This window comes from Mytilus edulis, chromosome 4 (assembly GCF_963676685.1).
Source record: "Mytilus edulis chromosome 4, xbMytEdul2.2, whole genome shotgun sequence".
NCBI classification, from domain to species: domain Eukaryota; kingdom Metazoa; phylum Mollusca; class Bivalvia; order Mytilida; family Mytilidae; genus Mytilus; species Mytilus edulis.
Window position 1 is genome coordinate 82,014,409 of NC_092347.1, and position 14,210 is coordinate 82,028,618.

General features: G+C 32.2%; 2 protein-coding genes across 15 annotated transcripts in view; one reads left to right on the forward strand and one right to left on the reverse strand.

The window, feature by feature from the left end:
* Positions 1 to 1,301: 1,301 nt before the first annotated feature.
* On the reverse strand, positions 1,302 to 5,170 carry LOC139520727 (protein NATD1-like). Its single transcript, XM_071313633.1, has 3 exons — positions 4,786 to 5,170; positions 3,678 to 3,808; positions 1,302 to 1,623 (listed from the first exon to the last, which is right to left on the reverse strand). The coding sequence occupies exons 1-3, from the start codon at positions 5,060 to 5,062 to the stop codon at positions 1,504 to 1,506; spliced, it is 528 nt and encodes a 175-aa protein (XP_071169734.1). The 5' UTR covers positions 5,063 to 5,170; the 3' UTR covers positions 1,302 to 1,503.
* Positions 5,171 to 6,849: 1,679 nt separating this feature from the next.
* Positions 6,850 to 14,210, forward strand: part of LOC139520728 (exocyst complex component 4-like) — a 45,488-nt gene continuing 38,127 nt past the window's right edge. For 10 of the 14 annotated variants that reach the window (XM_071313635.1, XM_071313638.1, XM_071313637.1 and 7 more), the window contains exons 1-5: positions 8,095 to 8,253; positions 11,104 to 11,144; positions 11,601 to 11,689; positions 12,548 to 12,610; positions 13,447 to 13,585. In XM_071313635.1, the coding sequence (XP_071169736.1) occupies positions 8,200 to 8,253; positions 11,104 to 11,144; positions 11,601 to 11,689; positions 12,548 to 12,610; positions 13,447 to 13,585 (386 nt within the window). In that variant the 5' untranslated portion in view covers positions 8,095 to 8,199. Of the gene's footprint in view, positions 6,950 to 8,059; positions 8,254 to 11,103; positions 11,145 to 11,600; positions 11,690 to 12,547; positions 12,611 to 13,446; positions 13,586 to 14,210 lie in introns of those variants that run through there. The other 4 variants (XM_071313646.1, XM_071313642.1, XM_071313647.1 and 1 more) reach the window with 4 other exon arrangements.

Consider the following 14,210-nt stretch of genomic DNA (forward strand, 5'->3'; position numbering starts at 1 on the left):
TGGCATGCAACGAGTTTGTTTACTTTTCTTTTCTTTATAACACACAGTTAAACAATCTGAAATTTTATTCTTTTGCATATATATAGCACAAGATTGACACTGACTGACTTTTAGAAATAATTTCATTGCAACAAATGGATGCCGTCAACTTGATATTTTTTTTCTCTCTTTTTCAGTGTTATATATACATTCTATAAATAGTTATTTATACTTTGACTGATAAATGTTGTTACGATTATATGTTTCTCATATGATGTAAATTTAGCTGTTTACTTATTTAACTAGTACTGGTAGGTACATCAGTAATTATTTTATGTTGACAGTGCACATTTTCAAAAGTATAAATATTTAATTTTACTCTTTACAATGAACCTACTAATTAACAAATTCACTATATTGCTGTTGCCGGCAATTTAGCCAGTTCTGTAGAAATAGGCTGTTTTGCCCGTTTGATTAATGCTATTTTATTTGGAGCCGGCAAAATAGAAAATTTGCTATTTTGCCGAAAATAGCCACTGCCAACTTTAAATCACCGCGTCATCGCTTTCAAAGTGTAGGACTTCGGAAGGAATTCTAAATATAAAAACCCTTGTTTTTTCCCTCAATTCCTAAATGGTTTGAGCCATAACTCACCCCCAAAAAGCCAATCATAACCATCCCTTTGAGGTATGGAAACTTGTGGTACAATTTCAGAGATATCCAGACACTGTTCCACCAGTTATTGTCTGGAAACTAGAAAATGCTTATTTCGGACCTTTTTCCTAAACTGTTGGGACCATGACCCCCAAAATCAATCCCAAACTTCATTTCGTGGTTTCAAACCTTGTGTATAAATGTCATAGATTTCTATTTACTTATACTAAAGTTATTATCCGGAAACCAAATGTCTTCGGACGACGCTGACGCCACCGACTTTTCCATTCAGGTGCACCAGTGTAAGCTTTCTCTAGATTTTTTGAAAGGATTCGTGATGATCAGTCGTAATTATTTCCAAAATTCTTTTTGTCTTTGTCTTTTGACTATAGTGTTGTTCAATCTGTTTGTATTGCCTTCTTGGTATTTTCTTCTATTGGTTTACCAACTCTATTATGATCTATTATTGTTTTCCTTTTAGTTGTTTTACTAACCTTTGTTATGATTGCAAAACGTATGCTGTTTACTTCTAATACATGTGTAAATTGTTATAATATCTTAGTGTAATGTTTGTTTTTGTGAATGTCATGCTGTCCATCAAGATCAGCTTAGTGGTGTTCAGTATGTGGTATAAAATAAAGCAAGCAAACACAAAACTATAACATATATAGGGTAAACAATGATTGAGTTTAATTCTGTCAATACTTCACTGCTACATGACAATCAAAATAAAATTAATCCAAAGAATCTGATCAAATAAAATAACAAATTAAATGAAGATTCAAACATCAGTGAATCCAATATAAGATAAGGCAACATTCTCATCGATTTTATCGGTGGTCTGTGAATACAATGCAACCAGGCTACATGTTAGTCCCAGGATATATTACTCATGTGTCTTGGATTTTCATTGTCTAAGGCATACTTCTGTAGATATGAACATGAAAGTCTCATTGTGGCTCCTTCCGATACAAAATAATCAAAAGCAGTCTGCAAAGTAAACACATAACTTTTTAAAGTTGATATTTCAATAAGTGTATCATATTAAAGAATTAAAGAATGATTAAACATTCCCTTTTGTCAATAAAATTGAAAATAAAATAAAATTCTACGTATACTGACATTTTTATTTAACTCAACACTTTAAAACTTGTATTTAGTTAATTTATTAGCAAGTCCATATTTTCGGTAGATTAAGAGTTAGGGGACGACCATTTGATATTCTGGGGGGGGGGGGGGGGGGGGGGGGCAGGAGGATTTGTTTTTTAACGGTTATTTATTTTTATAAACTAAGAGGACAGTTTATTCATTTTCTGTACTATTGAAGCAAGATTTTTCATTTTCATTAAAGCAAGGGACTGATTATTCATTTTCAAACTATATTTATGATATTCGAAAACATAATTTTTAAATGATTTGTTTATTATAAATAATACATGTATAGTCAAGTCATTGTGTACCATTTAATCACAATTAATCCTCCTCCTCTGCATAAGTAATCTTTCATATTCCCAACTGCATGTACATGTATTGCATACCTATTTAGTATTAAAGTTTGGTTGTAACTAGCTTCTTTTAAAGTATTGGCAAATATATTTTGCCGAGCAGAGCGAGGCAAAAAAACATTTGAAGGGTTTTGGAGCCTCTGAAGGCCCAAGAAGCTATAGAACAAATGATGCAAAATCATGCTCTTTTAATAGGTGTTTCCAAGACCCTTTCTTAATCTGAAAATGCAAGTTTTGTTTTAATAATTTTAACTTAAGTTTCTAGGGACATCAAAAGACCAATGTGCATGATAAAGCAAAAATGGATTTCACATAGTTAAGTCTGTGGCTGCTGTTTTTTTTTAACTCATGATCAAGTTCATAACAAAATTACTAGATTGCAAAAGGAATGCAACACTAACAGAATACACAAGGGCAATCAATGAACAAAAGAAAAATAATGAAGAAACATTGATCCCGAAAAATTAGGCCTACGTCTGAGGGAAAACAGAACTTGCTTCTTGCAAGGCACTCGTCGTGAACACAATTTGATATGGAGACAAGCGTTCGGTCTTTTCCTACATGAGGCATTTGCCTCAATGTTAAGTTGTGGTCCTGTTAAAAATAAAAGTGAGGTAAGGTTTCCTGAGACAATATACCTCAAGTTAAATGAAACCAATTTTCAGACATTACCAGTATATTAAAAAAATATCTATACTTTAATTATTTTGGGGGACAAAGATGAATTTATGAAGAATCTGGTGCCGTCTCATACTTTCTATTAGACCTGCTGAGTTATTTATTTTCAATACATTGCAAGTCAGGTAATTTATTTTCAAACTATTACAGAATAAACCATTTATTTTTGTGATTATCAAGGCTGAGTTATTCATTTTCAAAATCCTCCTGCCCCCCCCCCCCCCCCCCCCCCCACCCCCCCGAATATCAAATGGTCGTCCCCTTAGTACAATGTAAACTAGAGGCTCTAAAGAGCTTGTGTCATCGCTCACCTAGGTCTATAATATTTACAATAATTGTTCAATATTCATATCAATTTTGATCTTATTTTGGTTGAAAGATGCATCCAATGTTTTAGTCCGAGATTACTTTGACGTCCAACGGCTGTTTTAATTGTCAGACAAGCTGGGGCGATCCATGCACGCCCCAGCTTGTCTGGCAAAACAGCCACTGGACGTGAGAGTAATCTCGGACTACCAATGTGTACGAAAATAATACAATATGAAATAATTACAAATTCGATTTACCTAATAAGTCAACACTATACCATGCTGATTAAAATATGTATAAATATATATCGTCCGGTAAAATAACATTTTAGCCGGAATACTTCTTCGCAACATATGGCATGTATGGAAACGCCAAAAAAAGAAAACATAAAGCACACCGACGAACATTTTCATAATTGAAACAGACTCATTGACATATTTTTTTCTCGTACAACACGACCTGAAACCGAGCCAATGTCACCATAATCACTTAATTCCTTGCATTGCTACATTTCATTCCCACATTTATACATATATATTTTAACTAAAATACCTCGGCTAACACTTTTGCTACACCATGACCTCTAAATTCTTCCGGTACAAAAGTATGCTGAAGATCGGCAAATTTCGGGCGCTCCCATTCATACGTCAATATTGCTTTCTTGTTGCTTTTGTTTTGTTCATCTGAAATACATCATACAAAATGGCAGTTTGTGCGGCTTGCATTAACTTCTAAGAGTCTATGTGAAAGCAGTTCGTTCCAGACCAAACTAAAATTTATCAATCATGATAGTACACAGATGTCCCACTTGCACTATCATTTTCTTGGATCATGCAGTGGACCGTGAAATTGGGGTAAAAACTCTAATTTGGCATTAACATTAGAAAGTATATATCATCAATAATCATAGACAAAATGTGTACCGTTAGTTTCAATTTGATTGGACTTCCACTTCAGTCAAAACTACCTTGACCAAAAACTTGAACGGATGCACATGCAGACCAAACTAGGTGGGACATATTTTTTTCTTTTTACGGTTTCTCTCTTCTTTTTTTTGGCCCAAAACATAGAAAAGGGTACAAAAAAACCACCAAAATGCTAGGACAATCCCTCCTATCAAGAGTTAAATAACCATTTCCCTACTGACAACTGATTTCGACCAATATACATCTTTTAAAAACATGTCTTGCTGAAATATTTGATTATCTAGTTTTTAATTATCATTTATAGTATTTCAAATAATACGCAAAATCGCAAAATAATGGGTAGAAATCGGCATTATTATTAAAGGGCAATAACTTCTGAAAGGAGTCGTTATAATACTATTTCAGAAATGTTGACTTATAACAGATCGTCTAGCAGATCATTTTTGCATCATAATGTTTCTCTCTATTTAACATAGTTATTACGAAATAAGACAGAATTGAAAAAAAAAAATAGCCAATTTCGTCATGTAAGGGCAATAACTCCTATAGTAATAAAGAAAAAGGGTACAATTGTAATAAAGCAGGGAGCATAAATTAGAACAAAATATAACCAAAAGCAGGAATATAATTCAGCTATGAGACAGCAATATTTAGTTTTAACAATCACTCTGGATACAATTTGGCCCATATCCTAGGATCAACTGTTCCAACACTGAGATTAAAATTGAACGCACCTGTATTCATTTTGATATAGAATTCCTTGTCACCTTTGTCATGACCAATAATTAAAGGTGTTTCAGATTTGGGCTTGACGTCTTCTTTCCTTTCGTGTAACTTTTTGCTGTAACTTCTCGTAATCACTCTATGCGTATCGTTCCCCAGATTATTGACATTGTTTGTCTTTTCCATGATGACAGCATTTGATAAATGTCCTTTTTGGATTGACTGAATATGATTACGAGGAATTAATGTCAGTTGAATACATTTCCTGAAAGCGTGAACGGATTTCATTTAATTTCTTCACAATTGACCTAAGAACAATAACACACCATTAGCTTTTAATACATAAATATCAATGTGATAAGATAATAGGATGGTTCTGATAGCACCGGAAGTTCTTCGTTTTTAAGAAATAGTACTTTACAGCAACAAAATATAGCCGAAAACCTGATATAAATATTTTAAAAATAGGTAAAGCAACGTACGAAAAGAATGTTGATACGACAAACCACTAACATGACTAACCTGCTAACTATCCTTCGCTTTATAGGTTAAATTCTACAAGTTCGATCTTTTCACATTCAGTTAATGAAATCTAATTCTCAATGCTATCTTTAAAAAATAAATATTACTAGTATTCAAGTAAAGAGTGTGTGTAGCATGAGTGAGCATTTGTAGGGCATAAAGAAACATTGTTCATGTAAAACCATGTTAAAAATGCCACGTTTGAATCCTAGATTACAAACTATTTGAAGATATGAAAAATATATGCTCAAACATGAGTGTTAAGATTAATCATGCAAGGAAACTGCTATTAAAAGTATTGGGGTTTAACTATACAAAAGGGATTATGGGGGGGGGGGGGGGGGACAAGAGGCTCATATGAGCTTGTTATCGCTTTCAGTTTAAGGCATTGGAATTATTTGTAGATCTTACTTTTTTATTTACACTTTCTCTCTTTCTATAATAATATGAAACTAATATATTATTATTGAAAACCCAAAACTGTAAAATTACCTAAAAATTACCTATAGTATTTCTGGCCAGTAACCCAACAATAAACTGTCATATTGGTCTGAAAATGCACGACAGGTAGATTTAAACCTGCTAAACACTTTCACATATGTCAGCTTTGCTCGTACTTTTTTTTAGTTTTTTCAAGATGAAAGCCCCAAAAAATAATTTTTGGATGGATCAAATCCCCGAATGAATGAACAAACAAGATACAGCTAAGGAAATTCAATAAAACTTTTTTTTAGGTAGTTGGTCAAGTTGTTTCAGAGGAGAAGATTTTTGAAAAAAGTAATTAGACATTCACAAAAAATGTAAAACAAAACGTTTAGCGAAACTTTTAAAGTCATTTAAACTTTCTCTCTAACTATTATAATATCAATAAAATAACCAAAAAAAAACAGTAAAATTTAATAAGAATAGACAATTTCCAACAGTAACCAAACAATAGGTTGTCGAATTTGTCTGAAAATGTCATAACAGATAGATCATGACATATTTATTACCATAACTCCCTTTCACTCTTTCTTTAACGGATGTAGTTTTTGAGATATAAGCAAAAATCTGCTTTTGTCCCCTATGTGCTATTTTAAGCCATGGCGGCCATGCTTGTTGGTGCATCAAATCTTCGGATGATTTTCGAATATAATCCATAGATAAAATACCATATAGAACATTCAGTTAAAGTTTTGAAGTATAACTCTTTAAGGAGTCAATTGACTACTTTGATCAAAATTGACTTATTTGTAGTTCCTACTTAGCTAAAATGTTTGTCATTTACACTACTTGAACAGTTTAATTTCATAATAATTAACAATTTCGGACAGTTACCCTACAGTGGGTGGTCAAATTGGTCTGAGATTTCATAGCAAATAGATCTTGACTTATTCATCAATTCAACTCCTTGTCCCTTTTGCACTAACTGCTTTAGTTTTTGAGATAAAAGCCAAAAACTGCATTTGAGCACTATGTTATATTTTTAGACATGGCGGTCATGACAATTAATGGGCCAAAACTTCGGATACAATTTATACACTAGATATCCCGCTAAGGAACATTCAGTTAAATTTTGTAGTTTCAGAGGAGAAGACTCTTGAAATAGTTTATGACGACGACAGGCGACGTACGCCAAGTGATTGCTTAAGCTCACATGAACCTGTGGGCCAGGTGAGCAAAAATGTTTCTAGATAATCTTCAAAAACTAGACCAATCCCTGTCGTTCTTCGTGTCCGTCAATCAAACAGAAAACGGGGATGACTGACAGTTAAGAAACATTGAAACGAAGTATGAAGCCAAAAATGATGACAGATATGACATCTGAATTGTGGTCCCGTTGCTTAAGAGGGGCGAAAGATACCAGAGGGACAGTCAAACACATGAATCGAAAATAAACTGACAACGCCATGAATAAAAAAGAAAAAGACACAAATAAATAATAGTAAACAAGACACAACATAGAAAAGTAAAGACTAAGTAAGACGAACCCCAACAAAAGCGAGGGTGATATCCGATGCTCAGGAATGGTAAGCATAATCTGCTCCACAAGTGGCACCTGTCGTGTTGCTCCCGTTATTACAAATCCGATAGATAGTCTAAGGATGTACTTAGGTGAGGTTTTGAAAATTTGGTCAGATGTTCAGACTCCTTGTTTTTTCCCCAACGATACAGGGTAAAATGTTTTGCCCCATAACACCCAGTTTTCTTTTCATAAATGGCTTTATAATAGCTCAGAAAGGGCATTTCCAAAATTTGAGCAATTTTTTTTTCTTTCCATTTGAGACCCAAATAAAACCAATGAAAATGTAAGGTAAAATTCACCTAAGTACATCCTTAAATTATTTCTAAGGATATTACACACCCGTTTAATCAGATGAATATCAGATAAAAAGATACACACAGAGCAGTAAATTAAAAAAAATTGAATCAGCAACCGAAACTTCCATACCTGCTCCTAGAATATTTTCAAATCCGGCAAGCAAATAAATGTACGAAAGATAAACCCGTCAGTCTATTTGTAAGATAGATGTTAAAGTTGAAAATATATCATTTGAATGCATTTACATTCAAACTCAATCTATCGGGATGCAGCTAGTACAGTTCTAATACAATGATCACATTTTCTAACACAAACAAACAAAAGTAAACTACGATGATTATGCAAAGGACTATTAATAATTAATAAAACTACAATGCTAATCAGCCTAATGCCGCTGAATATTTTTTTAAATTTTCATTTAAAAAAAAATCGATTACTTTTGTAAATCTAATCATATTTTCGAACGCACCCATGCAGACGGTCTGTTTACCTCTTCATGTTAGAGGAGAGAAATTGTTATCGGAAGTTTACAGCCCATTCAATTTTTTATTCTCTCTAAAATCCTCTTATTCTACTTATGTTTTTGAATAATTTATAAACCATGGACGAAACAGAAAGAATAGCAACGTCTCCGTCTTCAAAAGGGAGGGAAACGGTATGTTATTACGTTTATATAATTGTTCATTCAGTTTTCCATAACCTTTTCTTTTGAAAATTAGCTGTGTTTACAACTCCAAATATAATTTCTGACTACAGACATACTATAACAACTTATAAACGTTTTAGACCTGCTATGACTTTGAAGTTTGATATGACATAAGTCAGGTGCTTCCCCATTGTTATTGGTTTTCAGAGGTAGGTGCAGGGTTTCAGGCAGGTGAACCTGGATGGGTACATGCCAGTGCTGGCATCAGGTTCATGTGTGGTATCAGTTCTATTTGCGCCCAATACACTTTGGCACCCTACAAGTTTGGACCTCACATCTTCGTCCCCTCAGTCTGTAAGCACCCATTTTTTATTCAAATTCCAACAAATCGTCTGATGCATATAAAAAGTAAATGGTAGAAATTTTTCAGTTCTAAATGTGAGAATAAATCAACAAGAACTATATAAATGTTAAAATACAGTGGAGTCCCTGGTGTCCGCGCAGCTAGTGATACTGGGCATAAGCTGATTTCATTATATCAACAAGGTGACGCAAATAAGATTGTTCTTGTTATTGTTTTAACATTTCAAAGGGATAAAAAAGAATACAATTGATAAGTTCCAGATCAAAATAATAACTGCAATCCCGGGATTTACAATATTTGGCCAATGTCCATTAAAAAAAATACAGCATCAGATAAAATTTGTTTTACTTAAGTCAAATTTTTATCAGATTGAAATAATTTTTGCTCTGCATCCTTGGCAGTGTGCTTGGTTTGAATTTAGCTACCTTTCGTAGCAGCTAATCTTTCCTCTATTCAAAATAAGTTCTTTTTGGTAGGCATGCGCGAAATCAACCGACATTGGAGGAATTCTCAGAACAGGGGTTTCCCCAATTTTGGACAAACATTACACAAAATCTTGAGGGTGAAACCCTACAAACTGATAATTTTATGAAATAAAAATTTGTTATGAATGTATTCACACAATATTATTCAATGATTGGTTTTATCAGTTGAATGAAGTGAAGTCAAAAGTCTTAGGTGCACGGATACACCGGACTGCACTGTACATGTACAATTGCACACTGGCACTGACTGGGGCTCAGCAGAAATATTTAAATACCAACGACTAATGATCTTACCCTGGATTTAAAGCGAAGACTTATATTTCTTACATCTGTTTGAAATATCTTTTATTTATTTTTATCAGAACAACTATTTTACAATCATCTTAAATGTGAATGAAATGTATGCCAACAGTAATTAAGCACAACTTGTGATATATATATATTTAGGTAGCGCAGTTTCTACCAAAATAATAAAACAACAAATATGGTTTATTTATTCAATAGATATGATACAAATTTTATTGTCAATGTTTTTTTTCTTTCTAGAATCAATTACGTCGCGTAAAAAGTCAATCAACACACATAAGAAAATATAGGGTAACAGAATATTGCAAGATTTGCTGATTGCTGTTTCCTTAGAATGTGTCACACAACTTTTGATTTCTTTGTTCAGGAAAGCAACCAAGAATGATAATATTGTAGGGCGCCACATGCTGGTTGTTGCTGTTTCCTTAGAATGTGTCACACAACTTTTGATTTCTTTGTTCAGGAAAGCAACCAAGAATGATAATATTGTAGGGCGCCACATGCTGGTTGTTGCTGTTTCCTTAGAATGTGTCACACAACTTTTGATTTCTTTGTTCAGGAAAGCAACCAAGAATGATAATATTGTAGGGCGCCACATGCTGGTGTGTAAATAACATGTCGTGTTTCAAATAAATTAATAAAATATCATTAGATTGTTTGCAGCCTTGCAGATCTATGAAACCCTTAAGTCTGGTTGTAGTAGTTCCTGTCAATATAATCATGATAATACTTCCATGGTATAACTATAAGGTCACTACTGTCCCAAATTGGATTCAGCCCCATAATCAAATAATGATAAGTTACTATAAAAGTCTAATTAAATGAAGTACACGTTATATGATTCAGGATAAGTGTTAATTTGCACATAAAAAAGTTGTGTAAATTTTGAAGGAATATTTTTTTAAGAAACAGTATTGATGAACAATACACTATCATTCATAATCCGAAAAGGTAAATAACTGATAACTTTGTATGGAAGAGATTCAGCAAATCAAACAATATTTCTCAATTTCAGTAGTTTTTATAACTAAGTTTGCATGCATCTATGCATTTTCCTGACAATGTATATAGTCATGATAGTAGTTTGGTGATCAACCTGTGTGTAACAAGTGTGTTAATTATTCACAACAGCATGAACAATGAAAAGGTTTTATTGTAATTTTTTATCCATTTTCTTAATAATAATTAATTTTTACTTTATGTTTAAGAGGCTGTCCAAGTAAATATATCAGGCAAATCCTATGATATGGGTGGCACAACATAATGTTTTCCCCACTGAATTTTTGGTTCCAATGCAATGTTTATATCATACAAAGGATATATATATCAAAGATATTTTTGAATCAACAGTGGATGGCTCAGAAAATGATTTTAAAGTTCACTAACAATGCAACAAAATTGTGTACAAACTGAAGAGTTATCTCCCCTTTTCAATGAAATTTCAGTGCTTTCTATCTATTTTTTTTTCTCTTTATTTGTTGCAGTTAATAAAAAAACAAAATTTAACTTTGAGAAAGAATGAATTTGTGATATGAAATAGATGAAAAAATTTTGAAAACAAAATATGTCATGTGCCATCCACTGCCTGGTTTTTCCATGGACACCCTCTTAAACATGTTAAATGTTTTCATGTCAATGATTTATGAATTTCACTATCAATTCTTAGCACCAATTATTAAAATTCATTTATTATCATTTTTTCAGTCTGAGTTTTTGATGAGAATTGTAAGAACACTCTCTCACAGGTAAGTACTGAAAATTTTATACTTATAACAGAAAAATACCATTGGGTGCTAAATGATCATTACCAGATGACTTAGAGTGTAGTTTTATGAACTCATTCTTATGATATTATGTTTGAACAATTTTCAAAACACAGAATGATTCAGAAAATGCTTTCATGGTAATATTAAAAAAAACCCAAAAAAACACTTAAGAAATTTGTAATTGGTTAAAACAGTCCTTAATATTTACATGTACAGTACATTTTAAGTCTTGCTCCTATATATGTCCCAATGGAACAAGAAGACCGACTGTTATTACCCCTGCAGGGATACATCTATGATGATATTAGATACTAATAAATTAAATGATCAAACAATTTGTGTTAGATTTAATGAATTTAAGAGTATGATTTTATAATGTATATGAAATCAAGAATCTGTACATTTTTCAAATGTCTGGTCTCTCTTTTTTTTCAGTGCTGATTTTGAACAAAGAGAAAAAGAAAAAGCCAGAATTGACAAAGCTTACAAACAGAGTGATAAGAAATTAGGAGAATTAGTTACAGGTATGGATATTTAATTTATAAATAAGTGACTTATAATTTAAAAAATGAACTTAATTTGATATGATAACTCTAATTTAAAGGAATCCAGTCACTGTATATTGTTGAGCCTGTGACTGTTGTCTCAAAATCAAGACATAATGATCCTACATTCCGTTATTGGCTTGGTCCACAAATATTCACTCTGTGGTTAAAGTTTTTGAAATTTAAATAACTTTTTTAAAAACATCCTGGATTTCTACCAAAATGGACAGAAGATTGTTTATGATCATAAGATAGTATCCAGAAGTAAATTTAAAAACAAAAATCCTATTTATCCGTATTTCACTTATAAATGGACTAAATGTTTTTCAGCCAGTTAATATTGTAACATTCACTCTGTGGTTAAAGTTTTAAAAGTTTTAATAACTTTCATAAACTATCAGATCCTGGATTTGTACCAAACTTGGACAACAGCTTGTTTATGATCAAAAGCTTGTATCTAGAAGGAGTAAAAATTTATTTCCTGTTTTTCCATATACATGTACACGTAGAAGTTACTTATAAATGGACTTAGTTTTTCTTCCAGTTTACATTACATGCAGTCTTAATTTAAAGTTTTTAAAACATTTAGTAGATTCATAAACCATCCTGGATTTTTACAAAACCTTGACAGAAGCCTCTTACAATCATAAGATTTCACCATTTTTGTTGAGCCTGCGACTAACAACAAAAGAAAGCGAGACACTGGGTTCTACTGAACCCTTTCAAATTTTGGAGAATTCAACTATTGTAGGTATTCGTGATATTATAAACTAAAAGAATAAAAGAAAATTATTAAATTAAATTGTGTAGTTCTCACAACTTTTGTCACTTTTTCAGCACACTATGAAGATCTTACCAAAGTAACACAAGATTTTAGTAGGATGAGCAAATGCATAAATGGTAAGCATGCTTTGGAAACATTTGTTACAAAATGAATGAGGAGAAACATGTTATCTTTAATGTTGTTAATATATAGCTTGTTACAAATACGACAGGTAGTACCTGTGAAATATGATAAATTTGTCATTTATTACCTTTTAGTATGATACGATGAATTTTTAATCTTAGCCTTTCAGAAAAGTTCAACTTTTTTATTTAAATATTGATATAAGTTTAAAACAACACTATGAATGCCTAAGCAGAAACTGAAGCAGGTTAGTAGCTGAAATCTTGTAGACTTTAAGAATGGTACAACATTTTTATTCTGCCCCTTTATGGGCATTATGTTTTCTGGTCTGTGCATCTGTTCGTCCATCCCTTTGTCCGTCCGTCTGTCTTCCAGGTTAAAGTTTTTGGTTAAAGTTTTTGGTCAAGGTAGTTTTTGATGAAGTTGAAGTCCTATTAAATTAAAACTTTGTACACATGATCCATATGATATGATCTTTTAGTTTTAATGCCAAATTAGAGTTTTGACCATAATTTCATGGTCCACTGAACATAGAAAGTGATAGTGCGATTTGGGCATTCCTGTACTATGGACACATTCTTGTTTTAATTTTGAAATATATCACTATGGGCACTAAACAGATCAAATGACAGAGAAACTGAAGCAGGCCAGTAACTGAAACATTTGAAAATATTTTTGACAAATGCTACAATAATTTAAATGTTTCATATTGAGAACTGATGTTAGAAGGGGAAAAGGTTAGCTTTGATGAAAATGATATGTTGTCTTTAAATTAGATATAAAAAACTTTGAATTAGTTTCTGCAGTTTTGTATTTGTATATTTTCCAGATTCAAGGGAGAGAATAACAAAGATAAGAGAAGATTTAAGTAGCTGTAAGACTTTGTTACACTGTAAGAGAGATGAACTGAGAAGATTATGGATAGAAGGAGTTGAACACAAAGCTATGGTAGCTTTATTAGATCAGGTGTAAGTTTACTTTACCAGAACTTTATAGGTAACTTAAAGAAAAGTTGCCATCTTATTGATAGTATTGTCTTATCACAGCAATGAGCAAAAATTAAGAAATAACTCATGGTGACTTGCAAATATTTGCTGTTCCTATAACAAAACTCACTATTGATATTGGCACAAAAACAAAGAAAACTGATATTTATGTTTCACATTAATGCTGTAGAATGATGATAATCTTACTTCATTGTTCATTTGTAGAACCTTATATTAGAATTGTCAGTAGAAACATGATGCCATATTTGAAAATGACAATATAGGTAAACAAATTAAGAGCTTCTATTCAGGTTTTGATTGTACCAACTTGAGTCTCATTCTTTCAGACTAACTGTTTAATTTGATTGTTTCTTTCTTTACCTTTAAGGCAATGTTCGAGTTAATATTCTATATAATTTGTATATAATCATTAAAAAGACAAATGTTTTAAGAAGATTAAAGGTTTGAACAGTTGTGAAATCTCAGAAAATAGCCATGATATTCTAATGTCTGGAAGCTCAGTTTTGATAACAGTTTTACTCATTTGTCAATTCCCAGCAATAGTACTGATTTTCATAATACAATCCAAATATAGAGACATTGCTCT

Coding starts and splice junctions, on each gene's coding strand:
- LOC139520727 (XM_071313633.1), bottom strand. CDS start 5,062: ATGAAATCCGTTCACGCTTTCAGGAAATGTATTCAACTGACATTAATT. Junction 3,809..4,785: donor CTATATCAAAATGAATACAG/GTGCGTTCAATT, acceptor GATGTATTTCAG/ATGAACAAAACAAAAGCAAC. Junction 1,624..3,677: donor TAGCAAAAGTGTTAGCCGAG/GTATTTTAGTTA, acceptor TTTACTTTGCAG/ACTGCTTTTGATTATTTTGT.